The sequence below is a fragment of the Mirounga angustirostris genome, unplaced genomic scaffold, assembly GCF_029215605.1.
Source record: "Mirounga angustirostris isolate CCGP_5_RB_7025 unplaced genomic scaffold, mMirAng1.0.hap1 SCAF_17, whole genome shotgun sequence".
Lineage (NCBI taxonomy): Eukaryota > Metazoa > Chordata > Mammalia > Carnivora > Phocidae > Mirounga > Mirounga angustirostris.
In genome coordinates, this window is record NW_026991725.1 from 41237938 (window position 1) to 41261465 (window position 23528).

Consider the following 23528-nt stretch of genomic DNA (forward strand, 5'->3'; position numbering starts at 1 on the left):
TGTTCCTGGAGTTGGTTTCACTCCCTGTCCTTTCTGGACTTCTACCAGCGACCCTGGGTCTCCTTTTATTCACCTGTAAAAGAATCCAGCTGGAGCAGGAATAGGCAGACAGACCCACAGGCAGACCTGAGGCTGGGTTGGATCCCAGAGATGGGTCCCAGCACACAGGGGAGTTTGCTAAGTGATAAGGGGAGTTTGCTAAGTGATAAAAGTGGTGTTTCAAACCTGCCTTTGTTCAAAGCTGCTTACCAAACAGTGTGGGGTCAACTGGCCAGATCTTGGCAAAGAAACCCGAGCCCTTTCCACATGCACCTTTCTATCGATATACTTCTGAAAGGATCAAGATTTTAACAATGAACACCAAAACCAAAAGGAATCTTCAATGAATATCTTCTATAAGTCATCTCAGAGTGGAACAAAACAAAAGAAGCCAACCAGAAATAGAAAACAAAAGTCAGGGGCGCCTGGCTGACTCAATCCAAAAAGCATGTGGTTCTTGATATGGGGGTAGTGAGTTCGAGCCCCACGTTGGGTGTAGTGATTACTAAGAAAAACAAAACAAAACAAAAAAACACACTTAAAACACCAAAAGTCAGGGGAAGAAAAAGACTGATAAATATAACTGCATAAAAATTAAAAAATTCTGTGGCACCTGGGGGCTCAGTTCGTTAAGCGTCTGCCTTTGGCTCAGGTCATGATCCCGGGGTCCTGGGATCAAGCCCCACATCGGGCTCCCTGCTCTGCGGGAAGCCTGCTTCTCCCTCTCCCACTCCCCCTCCTTGTGTTCCCTCTCTCACTGTGTCTGTCTCTGTCAAATAAATAAATCTTTAAAAAAAAATTAAAAACTTCTGCAAGAAAAAAATACGCCACAAAGTCAAAAGACAACAAACTGGAGTCAAGGGCCGGGAGGACATGACAAATGAGGTTAAGTGCCTTCTGAATAAAGACTCACCAGGCAATAGGAAAAATGTCGGTATCCTAAGAGCCAAGTGGGTAGACACCAATGGGCAATTCACAAGCAAGATAAAAGCAACAGAGTTGAGATGATCAGTATTTTAATCTGAGAGATGCAAGTTAAAACAAGCACGTGCTGTTCTGCCTTCTCACAGAGGCAAAGATCAAAACATCTGTGGTCGCTCAGTGTTGTGAGGAGACAAGAACTCTCAAGGCAGTCACCTGTTCAGGTTAACCAGGGAGACCTTTGACCCAGAGAATTTAGCAACCCAGAGAGCAACACAGCCTGCCTCCCTCCCATCTCTGGGGTGGCTCTTTCTTTGTCTATGTGTTTTTCTCTCTCATTTTCCCTCCCCACTGTTTCACAAAATTGCTCCCAATTTGCTTGTCAATTACAATAATTGCGAGCTAACAGCTTACCCAATTCATAAAGACTGTAACTGGTAGAAATGAACAAAATTAATTTAACAACGGCTAACACTGATATAAGCCTCAGGGTTTTTTTTAGCTACTACATTTAGATGTTAAGCATTTGACTCCAGACAGTAGGAACTTGGTACAAATAATGCAGAAGGATCAAAAGGGCAGAAGCTGTTATTGGTAAGATTTGATAGAGCCAAAAGCTGATCTATGAATTAAATATCTGTTACAAAATCTTACGGAGAAAGGGGAGTGTTTAATGAGCACAGACTTAACACATATGTGTTCGACAGTGGCCACTCCTTGAACCCATCACGGGGACGTCAGAGCATCCTCAATCCCTCTTCCCACCGGTCTTTGCAAGCAATGGGAGAAACGCTAAGTGTGGGAAAGGGCCAGCGCGCGGCATGGGCCGCTCTGCGCATCGCGAGTCCTGAGCCCCACGGCGGGAGGACTACAACTCCCAGCACGCCCCGCGCCGCCCAGCCTTCCCAGAGAGCCGCGGGCGGCGCGCTCTGCGGCAGCGCGTTCCCGACATGCTCCGCGGCGGCAGCCAACCGCCGGATTTGAATCAGGTCGGCGCTCTGTGGCTGTGGCGGCGGGATGGGCGCTTCGTCGTTGCCCCCTGCCTGGCAGCTCTACCTCAAGGACCACCGCATCTCCACGTTCAAGAACTGGCCGTTCTTGGAGGGCTGCGCCTGCACCCCGGAGCGGGTGAGACCGCGCGGCCTCCCTGGGCCCCAGGCCCGCCCTTCCCCAGGGCCCTGGCGCGGCCCCGGGTGACCCCCTCCGGCTGTGGGTTCCCGAATCCTGGGCGACCCCTCCCTCTGTGGGCTCCCGACCCCGGGGCGACCCCTCCCTCTGTGGGCTTTCGGCCCCGGGAGACCCCTCCCTCTGTGGGTTCCCGACCCCGGGGCGACCCCTCCCTCTGTGGGCTCCCGACCCCGGGGCGACCCCTCCCTCTGTGGGCTCCCAGACCCCGGGGCGACCCCTCCCTCTGTGGGCTCCCGACCCCGGGGTGACCCCTCCCTCTTGGGCTTTCGGCCCCGGGAGACCCCTCCCTCTGCGCTCCCGGGCCCCGGGCCCCGGGCGACCCCTCCCTCTGTGGGCTCCCGACCCCGGGGCGACCCCTCCCTCTGTGGGCTTTCGGCCCCGGGAGACCCCTCCCTCTGTGGGTTCCCGACCCCGGGGCGACCCCTCCCTCTGTGGGCTCCCGACCCCGGGGCGACCCCTCCCTCTGTGGGCTCCCAGACCCCGGGGCGACCCCTCCCTCTGTGGGCTCCCGACCCCGGGGTGACCCCTCCCTCTTGGGCTTTCGGCCCCGGGAGACCCCTCCCTCTGCGCTCCCGGGCCCCGGGCCCCGGGCGACCCCTCCCTCTGTGGGCTCCCGACCCCGGGGCGACCCCTCCCTCTGTGGGCTTTCGGCCCCGGGGTGACCCCCTCCGGCTGTGGGCTTTCGGCGCCGTGAAACCCCTCCCTCTGTGGGTTCCCGAATCCTGGGCGACCCCTCCCTCTGTGGGCTCCCAGACCCCGGGGCGACCCCTCCCTCTTGGGCTTTCGGCTCGGGAGACCCCTCCCTCTGCGCTCCCGGGCCCCGGGCGACCCCTCCGTCTGTGGGATCCCGGCCGGGGCTACCCCTCCCGCTACGGGCTCCTGGGACCCTGGAGCGCCTCCGCCGGGGCCTGAGCCTCAGCTCTCTCCCTTGCAGATGGCCGAGGCCGGCTTTATCCACTGTCCCACTGAGAACGAGCCCGACTTGGCCCAGTGTTTCTTCTGCTTCAAGGAGCTGGAAGGCTGGGAGCCGGATGATGACCCTATGTAAGTCCCCCAGGCCAGCCTCGCTGGGCTTCCAGGTGGCCCCGGCTGCATCCCCGGCTCCTGTTTTGAGCTGGGCCTGCGAAAACTATCTGAGTTTCCGACACCTAGTGATGCAGCCGCGGCTTTCCGAGTTCGTTTTGTGCCCCAAACAGTTATTGCAAGTGGACGAATCTCTTTGTGGTGGTGCCCTGGTGGTGCTTTCAACCTTTTTAAGCCCGATTTGGCCAGACGTCCTCCAGTGGATGCTGAAGAAAGGCTCATTCTTGCAGGACTGTCCTTGACGCCCTTCAGGTCTGGCCGAATTCAGGCGCAGATCCTGTGGTGACCTGGGGGTGTCCAGGTGCTTTCCTTGTTTTAGAGTCTTCACATCTAAAGCTTTATTGAGCTGTCGCTCACACACCAGAGAAAATACTCTCTTAAATGGGCCGCTTGTGTTGTTTCAGGTTTTGTTCTTTAAGGCATCTAGATTTGTGTTTGGTTGTGTTTTTTGTTTTTGTTTTTTTAATTCCGTGTGTATGTCCAGACCCTGATGGCTGTCTTTTTGTATGTGACACCACTTTCTTTTCTCATCTTTTTTCCCCTGTCAGACCCGATTGCTGCCGTATGTTAGTATTTTCCTATAGAGAATTACCCAAGTTGTCTGTTCTTGGCCAGAAGAGAGTTGTTGTTTTCTCTAACGTGTTTGCTCTTATGACCCTTTTTTTTTTTAAAGATTTTATTTATTTACTTGACAGAGAGGGAGAGAGCACAAGCAGGGGGAGCGGCAGGGAGAGGGAGAAGCAGGCTCCCCGCGGAGCAGGGAGCCCGATGCGGGGCTCGATCCCAGGACGCTGGAATCATGACCGGAGCCTAAGGCAGATGCCTAACGACTGAGCCACCCGGGCGCCCCCCTTATGACCCATTCTTGACTAGGATGGCATGGTGCTCATACCGGGGATCACTGGGAAAGTACCCGTTGTATTCTTGGGAGTGAATTTCTAGGTGCTAGAATATTTTCAGATGGTAGTTCCTAAGGGCTGTCCTTTTGGACTCTGTATGGCTGTGTGTTCATTCCAGTACTGTTTTGCTCACACTGCTGTCCGCCATTTGCAGGGATAATTCCCAATGCAGAGAATGAGGCTGGGGAGTTCACTGGAGAAGCCTGGCCAGCGATGCCCTTACTGGGACCCAGCAAACAGATTCTGTAACAGTTCCAGTGAAATGAGATTACTTCAGACAGTTCCTTCCTTGAGGATTTTAGAGGGATTTGAAGTGTGCTACCTCTGCACTTAGATACCACGTGACATGTTTCCTGCTAATTGCTGAAGGACTCCAGATGAAATACATCAGCCCCAAGCATGGTGGGGAGATGTCCAGAGAGAGGGCAGGGGGCAGAGATGGGCTGTGTGGGAGTGTGCCCTGGGACCTAGCACTGGTTCTGTGTACTTCACGAAGCAGAGGAAGGCATGTTTGTGAGCCAGGGTGCTGGGTGTTGCTGACAAACTGTTGTTTTTCTCCCTTTACCTGACTTTTCTCTGTTGACATGCTCCTGTATTGATTTTTCTAGAGAGGAGCATAAAAAGCATTCATCTGGTTGTGCTTTCCTTTCTGTAAAGAAGCAGTTTGAAGAATTAACCCTCAGTGAATTTTTGAAACTGGACAAAGAAAGAGCCAAGAACAAAATCGTATGTATTATCGGGAGTAAGAACCAAGGGCAAACCCTGTTGAGCTTCTGTAGCACTGAGTTCCCCGCTCCTTGTATTGGAGGGGCTTAGTTTTCCTCAGTACGCATTTTTAAGCCCCTCAGATGGATATGTGAGGATATAAAGGACAGAAAAGCGTCTGTCCTGGAATGTGGTCTTGGGGTTGTGCAGTCAGAGAAAAACGTGTTCCCTCCTGGAGGACGTGTTTAGTGTGAGGTACCTCTGGTGTTGGAGCAGTGATGGTTAGGCTGGTGCCCAGACTTCAGTGACAATCTGTGTGGGAGGCCATTTACATAGTGTGTGTTCATGTGTGAGCCTGGTGGGGACAGAGGGCTTGGGGGCACATAGTAACATATCGGGGAAAGGGCATTATGGGTATTGGGAAAAAGAGGCACAGTCCAACTGGACCTTGGGATTTCTGCAGGTGAACTTTGACTTGTGGACAGGCATCCTGGGTTATCGGGAGAGAGGAGGGGTGAGGCTGTGGGTCCACAACGAGGTGGGTACCAAGCAGCCTGGGCTGTAGAGAAAATCAGGGCTCCCAGGTAAATCTGAATTTCAGGTACATGGGGAATAACTTATTAGTATAGCTCACGTTTTGTATGGATGTATACTAAAAAAGTTACTCGTTTTTATGAAGTTCAAATTTAGCTGGACATCCTCTATTTTTATTTGTTAAGTATGGCGGTGTTACAGAGAATAAATGTTTGGGTGTTTAATATCGTTGTAGCAAAGCACTGGGCTGGGAGTTGACATCCTAGTTCTGCCCCCGCCATTCGTGGGCTCTGAGTTTAGGCCAGTCTTGGTTGCACGTGGAGGGCAGATCCCCATGGTTTCTGAGATCCTTTTCTGGTTGAAAATTTATGTTCTTTTTGAGATGATTATGAAATAGTTCTGTCTGATATAGTATAAACACTGAAGACCAAATTTTTTGTTAGGAAAAGGGAAGAAATTGGTGGTCAGTATAGCGAGTTGTGGAAGAGCATTTACGCAGTGGGGGTCTGGGGGACTGCAGTGTTGGAAGCACGAAGTGGGCCAGGGAGAGCCTCCTAGGTCAGGCATCAGCACACCCTCCATGAAGTGCCACAGATAGTAAATATTTTAGCCTTCATGGGCCTCATGGTTTCTGTTAGGTTTTGTTTTTTTTTTTTAAGATTTTATTTATTTATTTGAGAGAGTGAGAGAGCGTGAGCAGAGGGAAGGGGCAGAGGGAGAAGGAGAAGCAGACTCCCTGCTGAGCAGGGAGTCCAATGCGGGACTCGATCCCAGGACCCTGGGATCATGACCCAAGCCGAAGGCAGACACTCAACCGACTGAGCCACCCAGGTGCCCTCTGTTAGATATTATTCTTTGGGGGTTTTTTTTGTTTTCACAACTGTTTAAAAATGTGAAAACCATTCGTAGCCCAATGTATGAAAATAGGCCATATGTCCCACAGGCCACAGTTTACTAAGCCCATTCTAGGTGAGAGAGCAGCCTGTTTACTTAGGGGACAGTCATGAGAAAGCTGTGCCCCAGCGAGCAGGAGGAAGATTAATGTGTAGCCCAGGGAGAGGCTGAAACCAAACTGTAGAGTGCTGAAAAAGACAAAGGATGTTAGGTGGTTGTAACAAAGAGGAAACGTGGTTGTGACGGCACAGCTCCAAGGCAGTGAGTGACCCAGTGCTCCAAGGCCCCTTGGTCTGATAGGCAGAGTCAGGTGGCCTATGGGGAGAAGGGATTCACTGAAGCAGGAAGCCCACCAGGAGACGCTCGCTCACCAGGTCACCATCATCTTCGGGAACAGCAGTGGGGCCACACCAGACCAGGGTGAACAGGCAAGAAGGGAGAAAAGTGGGGGATAGGAAAAAAATGTTTTGCTTTCATTGTACAGCTGTTTCTGTTCTCCCCAAGTCAGAATACAGGATACGTTATTTTTTTTTAAAGATTCTTATTTAAGGGCGCCTGGGTGGCTTAGTCGTTAAGCGTCTGCCTTCGGCTCAGGTCGTGATCCCAGGGTCCTGGGATTGAGCCCCGCATCAGGCTTCCTGCTCAGTGAGCCTGCTTCTCCCTCTCCCTCTGCCTGCTGCTCCCCCTGCTTGTGCTCTCTCTCTCTTTCAAATAAATAAATAAAATCTTTAAAAAAAAAAAAATTCTTATTTATTTGAGAGAGAGAGAGAGCGTGCAATCCAGCACCAGCAGGGAGAGGGGCAGAGGGAGAAGCAGACTCCCCACTGAGCAGGGAGCCGAATGTGGGGCTCGATCCCAGGACCCCGGGATCATGACCTGAGCTGAAGGTAGACATTTAACCGACTGAGCCACCCAGGCACCCCAGAATACAGGATACTTTAAAACGATGCCTTTGTTTCTATTACTTTGTTTAATTACAAAACAAACAATATAAGCTTCCAGAAGGAAGAATCAAAAGCTCCACCTCTATGCTAAGGGTGACCACCATGGACTGTTTATTGTGTCTCCTTCCAGATAATTTTTAAATTTCTGTATTTTAAAGAAGAATAAAAAGTGTAAGCTGTTCATACTTTCCTTAATTGGTTTATACAACTTAAACAACAGGGAAGTTTTTGTAAGCCCGTGGCTCTCAACTATACTGTTACGATGTCATAGAGCTGTGCTCTCCCCCTCTGTGGCCATCAGCCACGAGTGGCTTTTATGACGAAGATTCTGTAGAGTGCAGATTTGCGTGCTCCAGTCACACAGAGAGCGTCTTACGTGCCCAGTGGCTGCGCATGTCCGGTTGCTGCCGTGCTGCGCCCCGCAGATAATGGAATAGTTCTGTCATTGCAAAAGGTTCTGTTGGACATGCTGTTCTAGAGTACCAGCTGATTGTGAGATTTGCTGCAAATAATTTATCACTAGTATGTAAGTCAGGTCCCCTCGTGTGCCCATGCACTTGGCCATGTGAGTGGATGGTCATGTCTGGGAACCGGCATAACCAGAGGTCTGTCTGCTTGCCCTGGAGCCCCATGGGCAGTCTAGGGCACCTCACTCCTGGGGGTGGGCTGGCACACAAACCTTGTCTGTTCGGTAGGGGTAAATAAGGTCGGGGCCTGGTATTTTAAACTATTAAGTCAGCTATGTGATTGCAGTGTGTAGTTTAAGGTAGTCGTTTATTGGACGTTCGTTAAAAAGAACGAGATGAAATAATTGTGTTGGGTATGCAGATACTGGAGACAAGGAACAGGTGTTTGCTGTGATGCTGTGGGTTTCTGAGGCCCCAGACTTACGTGGGAGGTGCTGCTGCTAGTCCGTGTGACAGGATCGTTGATGGAGCAGCCCTCCTGGGGCCCTGGGGTGTCCCTGCTGGACAGCCGGCCTTTTAGGGGTCTAACCTGAGAGCACGCTGCCCGCTCTGTGGCTCTTCTTGGGGCTGCAGCGCTACCTCTGCCTTTTGAGAAAACAAAGTAAATTAGAACCAGCTAGAAAACAAATCAGTTCAGGGGCTGAACTTGATACGGGAGCAAGCAGAGAAACCTCTGTCAGACTTGAGTTTGTAGACACTAGCAATGAGGCTAAAATGAAGCTCGAGAGGAAGGAAGAAGAATCCTAAGCTCCAGATGGCAAACTTTTGCTTAGTGCGTTTTATGGTTTGTTTGTTTTTTAAAGATTTTATTTATTTATTTGAGAGAGAGAATGAGAGAGAGAGCACATGAGAGCGGGGAGGGTCAGAGGGAGAAGGTGAGCAGGGAGCCTGATGTGGGACTCGATCCCGGGACTCCAGGATCATGACCTCAGCCAAAAGGCAGTCGCTTAACCAACTGAGCCACCCGGGCGCCCCTTTGTATTATCATCATTATTATTATTATTTTAAGATTTTGTTTATTCAACAGAGAGATAGCGAGAGCAGGAACACAAGCAGGGGGAGCAGGAGAGGGAGAAGCAGGCTTCCCGCTGATCAGGGAGCCCAATGCAGGGCTCCATCCCAGGACCCTTGGATCATGACCGAAGCCGAAGGTAGACGCTTAATGACTGAGGTACGCAGGCATTTTATGTTTTTAATAGTTTCTGGGTTTTTTTTAAAGATTTATTTATTTGTTTTAGAGAGAGAATGGGAGGGGCAGAGGAAGAGGGAGAATCCCAAGCAGAATCCTCGCTGAGCATGGAACTGGACGAGGGGCTCAATCTCGTGACCCTGAGATCACGTCCTGAGCTGAAATTAAGAGTCAGATGCTTAACTGACTGAGCCACCCAGGTGGTGCCCCATGAGTTTCTGAGTTTTGCTTCAATCCACCTTTATTAAGAAAACAGGGGCGCCTGGGTGGCTCAGTCGGTTGAGCGTCTGGCTCTTGTTTTTGGCTCAGGTCATGATCTCACGGTTGTGGGATCGAGCCCCGAGTTGGGCTCTGTGCTCAGCTGAGAGTCTGCTTGGGATTTTCTTTCTCCCTCTCCCTCTGCCCCTCCTCCTGCACGCGTGTGTGCATGCTCTCTTTCTAAAATAAATAAATCTTTAAAAAAATGTATAAATTGGAGTTGTTGACCTCCATGTTGTGGTGGTTAAATTACAGCCTGTGTACCTTGGGGCTTATTTAATTTTAGACTTTGTTGAAAGAGAAGAAAAAAGTAAATAAAAAATATATTTTAAAAGGCCATAGTCAGGGCCCCTGGCTGGCTCAGTCGGTGGAGCATGCAACTCTTGATCTCATGGTTGTGAGTTCAAGCCCCATGGCGGGTATACAGATTACTTAAAAAGAAAAAGAAAAAAAAAAGCACAGTCATCTTTCCATATCTGTAAAGACGAGGCTCTCGAGCTGCAGAGTTGTCCATTACAGGGCACACCCTTAACTGTCAGGTGCTGTGTTCTCTTTTTCGTGTCAATTTCTTATTTTTTAAATTAATTTTTCTTTTAATTAATAATTTTACTTAAGCCTTATACATGGCGGCAAAATTAAGATACACAAACATACATAATGAAAAGTAATTTTTGAAAGTTAGCTTCTAATTAGAAAACAAATTTAGCCTGATAAAGGCCTGTTAGTTTTTTAGTGTGTCAGAGAAATCAAGGAGAACACACGTGAGGGTAGGGAGAGAGGTTCTTGGATCTGCTGACGCGGATCCGGCATTTGTCCTTCTGGAGAGAGCGTTGGGCAGAATGAACAGGTCAGAAGGTAGGTTCAGGGAGCCCCGGGAAGCCAAAGAATCTTCTATTTCAGGAGAAAGCTGAGGCTCGGCAGTGTCTCTACGTGGACAAGAGGGGGGCTCTGGACTTGAACTGGGGGAGCTTCAGAAGCAGTGTGGGTGGCAGTTGAGAGCAGGACTGTGCCACAGACTAGCTAGCTGGGCCACCTGGATGCCACTCTGGGCCTTGGTTTCCTCACTGTGGAATAGAGACTGCAGTGGCATCTGCCCCACAGGGACACCGAGCAATAAAGCCGTTCGTGTGTGTAAAGCAGGTGAAACGGTGTCTGGGACACACAAACATTGCAGAAGTGTCTTCTTTTATAATTATTAGGATGTAGCTGAAGTGGGAGGCCCCTGAGTTGAGCCAGGATATTCACCCCAAATAGCTGGGGGTCTCCACCCGAGCACAGCACCCGATTTATTTAGGTGCTCAATAGATGTTGCCTTGTTTTTTCCACGTTGATCTTATCTACAGGGTGTGATTGGGAAACTCTCGTTCAGTTTCACGCACCTCTTCTTTATTTCCAGGCAAAGGAAACCAACAGTAAGCAGAAAGAATTCGAAGAGGCGGCAAAGAGAGTGCGCTGTGCCATCGAGCAGCTGACTGCGGTGGAGTAAGGCCTCTGCCGAGTGCACTGCTCCCGGCCTGACCCTTTCCCAGCGCCTCAGGGAAGGAGAACGTCCACGATTTGAAATTAGAATATTTAAGCTATACTTTTGGTTTTTTCTTGAACGTGGTGCCAGAGGCTGCTTCTGTTTGTGCAGCTGGTGCTGCTAAGTCCAGTAACCGATTCTCTCATTTTTCCTTGGTAGTTTTTGCGCCATTGGTTCCTGGACTTGCCAGGGTGAGAAGGTGAGAAGTGTGTTCTCATGGGCAGAGCCCTTCCACAGTGAAGCACCGGGGCTTCAGGTCGACGGCCCACTGTGGAGCCTGAGATTTGATGCCCGAATGTAATCATAGGTCTGTTGTGACTGGACCAATAGAGAATTAAGGATACCATTTTAGATTTTATCTGTCTAATAATCTGAATTTAGGGTGTGCATTTCTTGTGTTCCCGCTACTCTGTATTATCTCGCCGGTCCATCTACAAGTCCTGCGGCCGTCCTTCTCCCCCGTCAGGTCTGTGGTGCTGCATCCCTCCTTCCCTCCAGAGCAGATCACACAAGATGCCATCCCTGCCAGAGTCCTGAGCTGCTGTGTGTGGGAAGGGCCTTCCTTGCCTGTCTCGTCATTTTGGAATCTTCACAGGGGGAGCTAGCAGAAGCCAACCCCAGGCTGCCTCGGGCCCCCAGGTGTGCCAGAGCCCTTCCGGGACTGAAGCCCGAATGGCAGGGGGGTGGAGGAGGCCTGATGTCTTGACAGTAAAGCCAGCCTCTTGCTTGGAGGTCAGTTGAAGATCTGTCACCTCCGGCATGCGCCACAGGCACATGGCAAGGTTGTGACATTTCTCTAAAACAGACAACGAGAAGGTCCTTGATGCCAGACAGTGCGTTTTCCAGAGGCCTGGCTCCCTTCTCTGAATGAGCTGTGACACAGATGGGGCAGGCAGGGCTGGGATGAGAGACCCATGGAAGGAATTCCTGGTCTTCCCATTCCCAGTACTCTGCAGACCGCTACTTCCCTTTCGTGACGCGGGTTAGGTGGCTGATAAGGCACCTGTCTTTCTAATGTGAAGCCCCCTAAGGAGGACAGAGGGATCAGTTAATGTAAAAAGTGGATTGGAAATGCCTTTTGGAGGAAACTTTTTTATAGATAACTTGTTTATATTGTTTGCAGTCTTACGGGATCATAGATTTCCGTGATGTCAGTTAGAGCAGTGGTAATAAACCTGGCGGCTGGGGCCCCACGCTTGTTGCCTCTGACCTGTGGTTTCCTCGTCTGTAACACGGGTCATACAACTGTACCACCTCAGCTGGTTTCTGTGTAGGTGCACGGGGGGACTTAAGACAGAGTCCTCAGCTTCTCCTCAGGCTCTGCAATGTCGCTTTCTTATTTTGTTTGAATTATTACTTCACAGCACGGCACAAACTACAATTACAGTGAGCACAAAGCTGTTCTAAGTCATTGGGGAAATCCGCGTGAGCCTTAGGTGGGTTTGGAGACAGGGGAGCAGGAAATAGCAGAAACCGTCACTTATGAGCTTGCTGCAGCGTTAGCCCTCGGGAGCCGTCGGCACTCGCCGGTGGCACCCTCCCTGACAGCAAAGCAGCGGCCTGAATCCTTTTTAAATACTTAACTCCGAGCTCTGGGGACTTGGTGGGCTGCAGCGGGTGATCTGTCAGCCTCGATTGGCTGTCTCTCCATTGCTGCTACGCCCCCGACCCCCCCCCCCCCCCCCCCGCGCTCATTGACATTCTCCCCGTCCCCTCCCCGAGGCCAGCTCACACAGGGCTGAAGCCTGGTGTTACAGTGATAGATCTTATTTCTCCCTCCATGAAGAGAAGCTGCAGGGTGGATTGTTAACAGTCCTATTGGAGGTCATCTTGTCATTTCTGAAAAATAAAAACCATTTCATTTCAAACAAAGCTGCAGACCCTACTGGGTTTTTAAAATCTTGTCAGGTCTTTGTGGTGGTTCCTTAGCCACCTGCTGCTTCCCACCCACACGGCTGTGGGGCAGGGATGAGCTCTGGCAGACGCAAAGCCAGCTCTGGGCTACAAGGCCCACTTGTGTGTGTCATCTGGACCCATTGCAGCTATAAACTGGCTATGCAACGTGCATCTCAGACTTCTATTTTTCTGCCACATCCCAGTCAGAGAGGGAAGTGTATTTTTCCCTGCAAGCTTGGAGAATAAATTATTTACTGCAGTGATTTCTGTTGGGGGGGAAAAAAGCTCTCCAGCCTCTGTACTCATCTAAGCTGCTTAATTTTGATATTTGTGCCAGTCTGTAAATGGATCCTTCACTGTAATAACGGGTCCTTACAAGCTGGCTTTGTAGAGAAGCTGGGCCTTTTCACAGTGGGCAGTGATGCGGTTCTTGGCTTCGTCAGGCTGTGCTGTGGGGTGAGACCCAGCTGGAGCTGACCCTCAGTCCATCTTACGCTCCCCTTCTGCAGAGGTATTTTCCAGAGACCATATTTATCACTGGGCCTTAATGTCTGTCCACTCGGAACACTAAAGAGAAACCTCCATTAATCAAGCCACAAGCCTTTACCGAGGGCCAGAGCCTCAGGTTTTTTTTCAAATATGTGTCCCCTTTTGGGTTCTCCAAGTCTGGTGGGAGTCTGGAAAGGGCTGTGATAGGTGGTTATGGGCTGTCGGGTGCAGATGGTGGTGTACAGGTTAGAGGGCTAGAGGCCAGCCTCGGGAATCCGAATCCTCCCCCTGTCCCCAGCACAGTGACAAGTGCCAGCCTGACCAAGTCCTGCGGCCAAAAGTGACCTGCCAAGAGTGGAGCCATCGGCCACTGCCTGCAGGTTGGCACCCCCTTGGGGTGCTGACCATTCTTTGCAGGCTGCCCTTAAAGAGAAATAACTCACAATTGCCAATAAAGTCTTATGTGATCTTATCTGCATTTTTTTCATGCAGAAACAGAGACTTGGCAAAGAGGCAAAGTAGCTTGTCCAAGATCGTACAACTAGGAACTATTAGGGTTGAGGATTGAACCCAGGCATCCTGGCCCCAGAAATGGGCCCCCCCTGATGAATGACGCGGCCCGGCCTTGCGGGTGTGGCCGGGGTCGACTGCCCGACTCCAGAGACAGGGCCATCTTGAAACCCTCCCCATTGCATTTCTCAGACGGCCTTGTCAGAAAGGCCTTCATTCTGTTGAACGGAAACATGTCTCCCCAAGGGTTCCGTTGACCCTCCTAGTACAACATTTAAAAAAATTTTTTAAAAAGATTTTATTTATTTGACCGAGCAAGTAGGCAGAGCAGCAGCAGAGGGAGAGGGAGAAGCAGGCTCCCTGCTGGGCAGGGAGCCCGACGCGGGGCTCCATCCCAGGACCCCGGGATCATGACCTGAGCCGAAGGCAGACACTTAACTGAGCCACCCAGTCACCCTGACGTTTTTTTAAATTTTGAACTAAGATTCATGGGAACTTGTAAAGATAGTATGAAGGGGCCCCATGTACCCTTCACCCAGTTTGCTCTGTTGTAGCTACAGTAAAATGTCTGTGCTTTTGCCATCTAGGGTCTGAGCTGAAAAGAGAGTTCCACTGTGCAGCCCGCCTTGCTCTGAACCAGAGTTGCCATCACAAAGGGTTTCTTGTCTGGGGCAGTGGTGGGGGGGAGGGCAGGGAATCTAGCTCTTAAAGCAAAAAAACCAACTGCGCTGTAGATTCTCCTCCACTGGGCTCAGCCTACAGCATTGGAGCCTGTTTTCAGCTGACCAACCAAACTGGGGCCTTAGCTTCTCTGTGGTTATTTTCCCCTTGATCCCCAGGGTGGGGACGTCTGTCTGCCTGTTCACTCAGATGCTTGAGCGCCTACTGTGAGCCAGTGCTATGCCCAGGAATTGCGTGAAGGCCGGAGAGGACTCAGTCTCCCACCGTGAGCTCAGGCTCCAGACCACGGCCAACAAACAGCCGTGTGATGTGCAGACTGAGAAGACAGCTCTGCCTTGGGGGCAGCACGGAAGATCTGAGCTGTCTGTCCAGCGACCAGGAGGAGGCTGCCGGATGACGGAAGAAGGGAATGCTGTGTCCGGGGAGGGAGCGCAGGGCTGTAGTGCGTTCTGATGTGGGGGCGTCAGTGGTGGACAGATGCTGGCGAGTCCAGTGTGGCCATGAGGAGTCCTTCATAGATCCTGTTGGTTCCTGGGGATGAGTCTAACCAGGTGCGTGGCTGCCTCCCCGTCTGCGCCATGTCCCACACAGGATGTCCGCTGTCCACACAATGTGAAAGACCTCTGTTTCTAACCTACGACCTCCACCATTTGAGAACCCTTTAGCATGGTTGGTTTTGACTAGAACAGTGTCTCGATGAATCTCCCGGGTGGATTAGCTTCATAATGCACCCTGATTACATGCACTGACATGTGGGTAAATTAGCAAGGTTCAGTTTCTGTTGGAGGAGTTTGCCCAGTGCAGTGAGTTGAGTTGTGAAGGAACTGATGCTAAGCGGCTCGGTGATTTCTCCGACAGTTTTGGCTGCTTCCTCAGCCCTGTGCTGGAGGCAATGCACTGTGGCATCAGCCTGGACCAGGAGGCTCACCTGCCCCATGGCTGTGGCTGGGGTCAGGCATCCTGTTCTTGTTGGCCCTGAAGAGATAGTTGAATGTAAGTTTTATAAAAAGGTTTGGGTGCAGCCCTGTTTCTTTGTCACTTATAATTGGAATTTCTTCCATCCAAAGGTTCCTCCTGGCCCTGATTTTGGTGGTAGTGGTCTGATGCTAACTTTGAAGAGGCCCTGATGTCCTGGGTCACCAAGTGGCTGAGCGACAGCTCTAACTATGGGTTATGAGTCTATGGTAGGAGGATGACCAATGAAAAAAGCGGTCATTCCAAAGTGGCACTGTTTCAGACCCAGGCTAGGGTATAATCTGGGTCCGTCTTAGGGAAGTAGACTGGTGGAATTCATCCAAGTAGCCCCTCGAGGACCGGTACCTACTGCCTAGGGGACAATCCAGTGGCTCCCAGCTACACACTGGGGTTCAAACACTGAACTTTAAAGCAGACAGGGTGCAGACTGCTAACCTGGCCATCGACAACTGTGTCGTGAGGGGGGTACGTGTCTATTCCCGTGTGGAGCTGCGTGGCTCTGCAGGCAGTGGCCTCAAGCAGTGCCGTCCCTGGCCCGGACTGCACAATCCCCCACCCCCTTTTTTTTAAGATTTTATTTATTTATTTGACAGAGAGAGACAGCGAGAGAGGGAACACAAGCAGGGGGAGTGGGAGAGGGAGAAGCAGGCTTCCCGCCGAGCAGGGAGCCCGATGCGGGGCTCGATCCCAGGACCCTGGGATCATGACCTGAGCCGAAGGCAGAGGCCCAGCGACTGAGCCACCCGAGCGCCCCAGCAGAATCTTCTTTATGAGGCTGCAAAGAAGACCCTTTCAGACAAGCTTGGGCTGAGAGGCAGGGGTCACTGGGAAGAAGCATATGGAGCGTGCAGCCTGGGGGGTCCGCCGGCTCTCCCAGTCTCGCATACCTGAAACACACAAAAGGCGGCTTTGACCCACCTAAAGCAGTACTGGTCCTTGTCACATTGTGGGTAAAGGCTGGGGTCACTATTCGCCTTCCCCCGCTGTTCTCCAGCAGGGGCCCTGCACTGCCACCACGCTCCCCTCCTTCCCTAGCCCCCCTCCCCTCTTGCTTTTGTAGATGGCTGCCTCACCCTCATCACCTCCCTCACCTCCTTTGCCCTGTATGCTTGCTGGATTCTTTCACCTGCCCGAGAGAGAAGGACCCCTGGCTGCCACCCAGCTGGCCGAGCAGGGGCTGGGGCGTCCCCACTGCCACAGCAGGGAAGCCCCCAGGCCCGCTCTGTGCCCCAGTCCAACCTTGGGCGCGGTGCATGGGAAGATGCACGGCCTGCAGGAACCCAAAACAGTGCCATGGGCTCTGAGTGCCCCTTGAAGTATTGTTTCAGTAACCTTGCTGCGATGGTTTTTCCTGACCATATTCCTCAAACCGAGAAATGCCTGGTACAGAAAAAGGGGCTGGAACGAACAGAAATGAGAGCCCTGGGATGACCCCGGGTCATGAAGCTACTTCATCTGCAAAGGGTTACCTTCAGTGACGATGTGGACGTAAAGCCCCAAACCCTGTCTCTGCAGGCTCTTGCCCAGACCCTGGGGGGGGCAGCGACCGACTGTCCAGGGGCCCGAGAGGAGGCCCTCCCATTGCCCACAGTTGCACCCCAGACAGCCCCACTGTGACAGCCGCCACTACCATGCCTGTCACTGCCTCCTCCTGGGTTCAGGCCCTTTGAGGTCCCTCTGCAACCCACCCCACTAGCGCCTGGCCCATGTCCTAGAAGGTGGTTCACGCGTGTTGGCTGAGTGAGTGATGCAGAGCCAGCCCAGCCTCGCCCCCTGTGGCATTTGTAAGTCGAAGCTCACTGGAAACAACAGCCCCCATGCCAGCCTGCCTAGGCTCTTTGCCCATCCACCCCACTTCGCTGGATCCCTTTGGTTAGTCCTGGAGACGGATTAAGACCAGGACCACAGGGCCAGCCAGCGGCCAATTGCCCCAGCCAGGGGCGGCTGCCTCCCACCATTCAGGCTGCGGCTTCCTGGCCAGCGAGGTCGGTCAGCTGCCTGCTGAGCTCCCTCCTGGGGCAACGCAGGCCCCACCCTTCCTCCTCCTTAGCCCGGCCATTTGGCAGCTAAGAAACCAGAGATTTGGAGAGATTAAGACATTTGCCCAGGGACCCACTCCAGCAGCCAGCTCCTCGGGGACGCTGGGATTTGAACCCAGGTCTGTGGCGGGTGTACCTGTGGCTCTGAGATTTACTTCTGTCCCCTGGGGCCGAGCTCTGCAATCGCCGTCCACAAGAGGTGGGACCGATCTTCCTGCGAGCCTGGGGGTGCGTATCGCGAGGCCCGCGCACAGGCAGAAAAGGGGGCACCGCATCCAGAAGAGCCTTGGAGCGGACACGCCAGCGTGCCCGCCCCGGTTCCCCGCATCCCCTTAACCGTGCCCCCTACTCCACCGCGCCCCATCCCCGGCCCAGCTCACCAAATCCCAGGCGCCCCTTCCCCGGCCAGGCTCCCCCACTCCCCGCTTCCTCTCTCCCCACACTCTCTCACTCCCTCGGCCCTCTCCGCTCCCCAAATCCCCCAGCCCAGCATGGCCCGGCTGGGCGCGCTGCTCCTGGCCGCTGCCCTGGGCACCCGGCTCAGCTTCGCACTGCTGGCGGCCGCCGTGGCCAGCGGCTACTGGCCACCTGGAGGTGGCGGACACGAGGCGCGCCGCGCGGCTGTCCTTGCACTTGGGGCTCTGGCGGTCTGCGAAGGTACGGCTGCGGAGGGCCGGGGCGCAGAGGGCACGGGCAGGGCGGCGCCCCCTCGTGCCCCCACTCCCCATCCCGGACTCTGTCCTCTCCCAAAACCGGGCAGTGACAGTAGGGCTACCAATCCGGGCTCAGAAATGAAAGGGTTGGGGGGGGCATTGCATGGCTCCATAAGGACCCAAGAGCCCGGGGAGCAGGAGCCCCGGGCAGTCCCTTGCCCTCGCTGGCGGGGCGGGGGTGTCTTGTGTTAGAAGTTGTGGGCACATTACTTGGTAGATGACAAGTCAACGCCAGGCTCTCAGTGAGCTCTGCCGTGGGCTGCTGCCTGACCTAGGAGCTCGTCCCTCCTCCGCCTCCCAAGTCTTCGTCAGATGGGGAGAAAGCGATACTTCTCAGGGTGCAAACGGGTGGGGGATGGTTGGAGGAATGAGGGGGGAAAGCAGGGGCAGGCCCGCCGCCCAGGGCACTGGGCTGCTGTTCTTCCTCAAGCAGGGGTGTGGGTGCTGAGGTGGGAGCGGGTGTGGGGCACTGGGGGCCTCCAGGAAGGCCCCAGGTCCACATCCAAGTGACCACGAGTTGTTTCTCAATTGCCGTCCCCAGAGGTTCAGCCTGGCACAACCAGGGCTCCGGGGAAAGACCCCTGTTTCTTTCCACCTTCCCCCCCCCACCACCACTTGACGGCTTGACACGCGCTCGGTCGCCAAATAGGAGTGCTGCATGCATTTCGGACCCGCAGAGAGAGGGGAAGGCATTCCCTCTGCAAGGCCTGCATGAGGGGGCGGCCAGCAGGCTGGGGGCCTCCCCTGCACAGGGACGGCACTGGGCGGAAGCAGCGCCTGGGAGAGCGTGTGAACGTGTGCGTGCATACATGGAAGCCTAGGTCAGTGTGAGTGTGAGCATGTGTCTGAGAGAGTATGCGTGTGTGCATGTGAGTGTATGTGTAGGTGACTATGAGTGTGTGTGTGCACACGCGTGCATGTGCGTGCGTGACCATGCCTTCCTCCGTGGCAGCTGGGGAGGAAAGATGAGCTGTTGGTTCAGCCACTGAAAGGACTGGGCCTAATGCTCCAAAGCCCTCCTGGCGTGTGCACGTGTGTGTCTGCAAATGCGAGTGGGTGTGCATGTGTGTGTGCAAGAGTCAGAGAGTCCACATTACGCGCACCTTTTCCTGTCCAGGCAAAGCCACACGTGAGCATGCTCAGGACCCCAAGCCTACGGGAGTGCTGAGGGCAGTGTCTCTTGGATGTTTGTGCTTTTTAGACCGACATCCATGTAGGTATTATTTGTATGTTACAGAAACAAAACAGAAGGTCTTAAACCCTCCAAACCCTTTTGGAACCACAACTCTGGGGTCCAGGAGAGAATCTGACGGGGCTCCATGGCCACTGGTCAGCCCACTGGGTTCGGCAGGGGTGAGAGCGTGCTGTCCAGCATGCCTGCAAGACCACCCATCTCAGAGAAACTCAGGGTGGGTGGTGACCCCACAGGTGTCCAGCCCACCAGGCTTTGTGTCCTTTCTGCTTCTTAGGGCAAAACAGCTGCATCCCCCTGATCGACCCCTTTGCCAGTGAGAACCTGGATGTCCCCACCCCTGTGCAGCACCTCATCTGTGAGTCCTGCAGCCGAGTCATCTCCCGTCTGTCCTTAATCTCCAGGCAAAACTGTCCTGTGAAGGTGGACCTCCAGGCAGACAGGGCTCTGAAGTGCTCACTTGGAGCTGCCTGGGGGGTGGGGCAGGTCCAGGTCCCTGCCGGATGCCGAGCCCCCTCTCCTGGCAGCCCTGCACCGAGCTGTCATGGTGGTCCTGCCCCTGAGCCTCGTCCTTGTCGTGTGTGGCTGGATCTGTGGCCTCTTCAGTTCCCTGGCACAGAGCGTCCTGCTGCTGGTTTTCACCGGCTGCTACTTCTTGCTGGGGGGTGAGTGTGGGCACCCTGGGGGGCGCGGATCCTGGGAGTGGGGGTGCCTCCTCTCCCGCCACCCTGTCCCCTGCTCCCATCTGGCCTGTGCTGAGCCTGGGCCCACCCAGGGGATTGAGCCGTAGCAGGCGAAAGCCCCTTGGGTAGTACTGGGCCTTTCTAGGACGGGGCAGGAGTGCTGGCTGTGGGCCTCGAGCCAGGGAGGCTGAGCTTCTAGGCACAGGAGGCATGAGGCTCCCCAAGGCGATCCCGCACCTGCCCTCCCACACCTGCACAAGGGGCATGAGACCGGCCCCCACCTGTTCTCCTCCGCTTCCTGGAGTGGCCTCGTGGGAGGAACAAGAGTGGGCAGTCCCAGGCAGTAAGACAGGTGGAAAGGGGCCTCGCAGCCCTTGGCAGTGACCCCGGTCCAGGCCCAGAATGTGACTGGTGACAGTCCCTCAGCTGACATTCGTCTAGACTCTGCTGGGCGGGGGCCAGGCACTCCCTTGGGGCTGCAGCTGTGGCCTCCCTGTGGTCCCAGCTTCCAGCTGAGGTGTCCAAGGATTCACCAAGGTCAGCAGGAAGCTTGTCCTGGGGATCCCATGCCCCCCGCTTTGGTGCCCCCTGCTGCCCAAGGCCGGCTGTCACTGATGGTGGGCTGGGGCTCCTTGGGGTCAGTCATCAGAGGCCTGTGCTGTCAGGGGCAAGGCCTAAGCTGGGTCTGGCGTCCGGGCCAGCTCTACTGTCAAGGCCATGGCACTTGAGGCCCAGGCCATGTCGGCCTAGGGCTCCCTCTGGGGCAGGCCTGCCTCCTCGCCAGGGGGTGCTGGCCCTGTGGGAGGCCTTGGTCAAGTGGGAACGGGCGGGCTTGCCGGGTGCCGGGAGCCTGGGGGACCCGCAGCCTGGGCATGAGCTGTAGAGAATGAGAGCAGGAGAAGAAAGCATGTCAGCTGTGGCCTGGCCCCAGACACCGGCTGTGTGGGTCCAAATCCAATTAAGGAGCTTGGGAAGCCAGGGAGAGGAGCAAAGGGGTGGGATTGTATCCAGGAAGCCTTGGCGTTATGCTCTCAGAAGCATGGCCCGGGCCAGTGGGTGGAGGGAGGGCCTGGAGGCAGCTACTCAGGGGTGCTCCTCTTCCGAGGGACCTGGTTCAAGGAACACCTGACCTGCTCCGTGCGCCCAGGGTCCAGCCTGGCTGCACCACTGCTGTCCCCGCGGGGGCTGCTTCTTGGCAGTGGGTCAGCTGACATCACTGTCAGCACTCTGCAGCGCCAGAAGGAGGAGAGTGTCAGCGTCGGGGACACTGATGGGAGCAGGCCTGGGGGTGCGGATCGCAGACCTGGGGGCAGGCAGGGGGCCTGCAGAAGCTGGAGGCTTAGGCTAGGGCCAGAGGAGCGGCGGGGGTAACCCAATGAAGTGGGGGGCACTGTGAGGAAGGGGGCCTGGCCAGAGCTCCAGAGCTCCCCGACTGCCAGTAGAGGTCACTGGCTCTGTGTGTGTGTGGGGGGGGGGGGGACACTGGGGGATACGGGAGGGTGCTGTGTATGCAGGGGCAGTTATGTGAGTGGGGACTGTTGCTGAGGGTGTAGGTGGTTCTCTTTATAAGGAGGGTTTTGTGGGGTGAGGTCTTGGGGTTTGGGAACTGAATCAGAGCCTCCATTTCCCCCAAAGGCCAGTGGGTAGGGGCTCCTGGTCTGCAGGACCGCCTCGGCCAGGACCTGGTTAGGCAGTTGCCCCCAGAGGGTAGACACAGCGAGTGGTCCCCCTGCCCCCCTCCCCCAGGTGCCCTGACCCTGGTGGGGGTCAGCATCTACATCCACTGCTCACACCTGCCCTTCGCTGAGACCGCCCGCCAGTACGGCCCCAGCACCTGAGGGACATCCGGGTCAGCTTCGGCTGGGCTCTAGCCCTGGCCTTGGAGGCGCTCTGTGGCCTCCTCCTGCTCACAGCAGCCCGAGCCCGCAGCCTGAGCCGGCAGCCGGGGGGCCCCTGCTCTGTGGTCATCTGAGTCCCAGAAGGGCCCAGTTTCCCCTTTGCACCCGCAGGCCTGGCTGGAGTTCTGGCTGGGAGGGGGCCCCTGCAGGGGCAGGGGTTGGGGGCAGAGCCAAGGATCGAGGCTTCTCTTGCTTGGCAAAGCTGGATGTTTGGGGGCTCCTCTGCCTGGTCTATGCCCTTTAGGGACCAATTGGTTTGGCTTCCTCTTGGGGATGAGAAAAGGGAGTCCCAAAAAGAGTTAGCAAGTGGCCCAAGGGAATGTTAATGGGGTCGGTGTGGGGGTGCTGCAGGTTCCTGGTGCTCAGCGGGTCCCCTTGCCTCTCGAGGGCATAGCCTGCCCTCGCCCTCTCCCATCAGCCCTGGTGTGCCATGCTGTCCTCGTTCCTAGGGCCCTGGATCAGGTGGAGGAGCTACCCTCTGTCCTGGGGAGGAGAGAATTTGAGAGAGAAGCAGGTATCTGTTAAACACCCACTGAGTTAGGCTCCGAGCAGAGTATCACCTGCTCATCTGCTTGTCCAGTCCTCCAGTCGCCCTTCACATTAGTTACCATTCACCCATTTTACAGAAGGGGAGTCTGAGGCCCAGACCATCCCAGAGCACATGGCAGAGCCAGATGCCTTGACATCGGGTGGGACTCCCAGGCCTCTCTTTGGTCCACTGGCTCAAGGGCAGATGTTGCAGGGGAGGATACTGAGGAGGGGGCCCGGGAGTCCCCTGGGGTTTGCAAGGGCAGCCGAGTGGGCTGGATGCACCTCGGCCCCCTCCCTGTTCTCAGGCCTCTGTCATCGTCCTGGTGCATCTGCCGCCTCTACTGGGCTGGCGCTCCAGGACCCCGATCCTCCCATCTGCAGCCCCCTGGGGAATGTCTGTGATTCCAGGGGCCTGGTGAGTGCCCAGAACTAGCAGGTGCGGAAGTCCTAGTAGGGGTGGGGTGGAGGGAGCCATGCCACAGTGGCAAGGCGAAGGGGCTTCTTAGCCAGGAGGGGCCGGGGCTGCCCAGGGAGGCAGAGGCCGGCCTGGAGCTTGGGCCGCAGGCTTACTAAACGGCGTGGGTGGGGCTCAGCTCGCAGACCAGGGCGCAGGCGCACTGTGGCTAGGCACCTGGGTCATCCATCGTGAGGCTCGCTCATTCCTGTAGGTAGAGAAGTCGAGGTGGCAGAGAAGGGTCCCCAGGGGGCTGTGCAGCACCCAAAGCCCCAGACAGCCCCATCTGGGGTTCAGGAGTCTGGGATGTGTGCGGGGAGTGGATGGCGGCCCCTCTGGCCCTGGTCTACCCTCCCCAGCCCCCCTGTATCGCTCCAAAGGTTACAGGAAGCTCCTTGGGGCCCTGGGGGCTGGCACCATTTGGGGGTCCCACTGAGGGCTTCCCTCTGTACTTATGTTTTAGTGTTTACCATTCCATGTCGCAACGTTGTGCCAATTGGTCCTTAAATAAATCAGTTTATGCTCCGAGCGGATAAGCCTTGTTTTTCTCTCTTAAAATCTTTTCAGAATGGATAAAACAGAATTATAAACAGTGTGCGGGCAGTAACACTGTTAGCAGCTGTGTGTGTGTGTGTGTGTGTGTGTGTGTGTGTGTCCGTCCAGCCAGAGACGTCCTCTGCAGACACAAGCCCCTTCTCTGTGGGTCGGCACGGGCGGCAGAGGATCCCACCCCCCGCCTCTGCGTCGGAAGGGGCAGGTCCTCTCAGCTTGTGAGGCTCTAACTGGACTTCTCCTGCGGTTCGCTGGGGAGCGGGGAGCACAGG

General features: G+C 54.8%; 2 protein-coding genes across 2 annotated transcripts; both read left to right on the top strand.

Moving 5' to 3' along the window:
- The first annotated feature begins 1903 nt into the window (after nucleotides 1-1903).
- BIRC5 (baculoviral IAP repeat containing 5) lies at nucleotides 1904-10994 on the top strand. The gene is made up of 4 exons (XM_045888358.3): nucleotides 1904-2088; nucleotides 3083-3192; nucleotides 4739-4856; nucleotides 10518-10994. Exons 1-4 carry the CDS (start codon nucleotides 1978-1980, stop codon nucleotides 10605-10607), a joined length of 429 nt encoding a protein of 142 aa, XP_045744314.1. The 5' UTR covers nucleotides 1904-1977; the 3' UTR covers nucleotides 10608-10994.
- Nucleotides 10995-11179: 185 nt separating this feature from the next.
- TMEM235 (transmembrane protein 235) lies at nucleotides 11180-23472 on the top strand. Its single transcript, XM_045890166.2, is given in 8 exon segments — nucleotides 11180-17816; nucleotides 17818-17880; nucleotides 18821-18831; nucleotides 19416-19496; nucleotides 19666-19803; nucleotides 21568-21648; nucleotides 21651-21757; nucleotides 21760-23472. Coding segments are annotated over 8 exon segments (777 nt in total). The 5' UTR covers nucleotides 11180-17724; the 3' UTR covers nucleotides 21964-23472.
- Nucleotides 23473-23528: the final 56 nt, after the last annotated feature.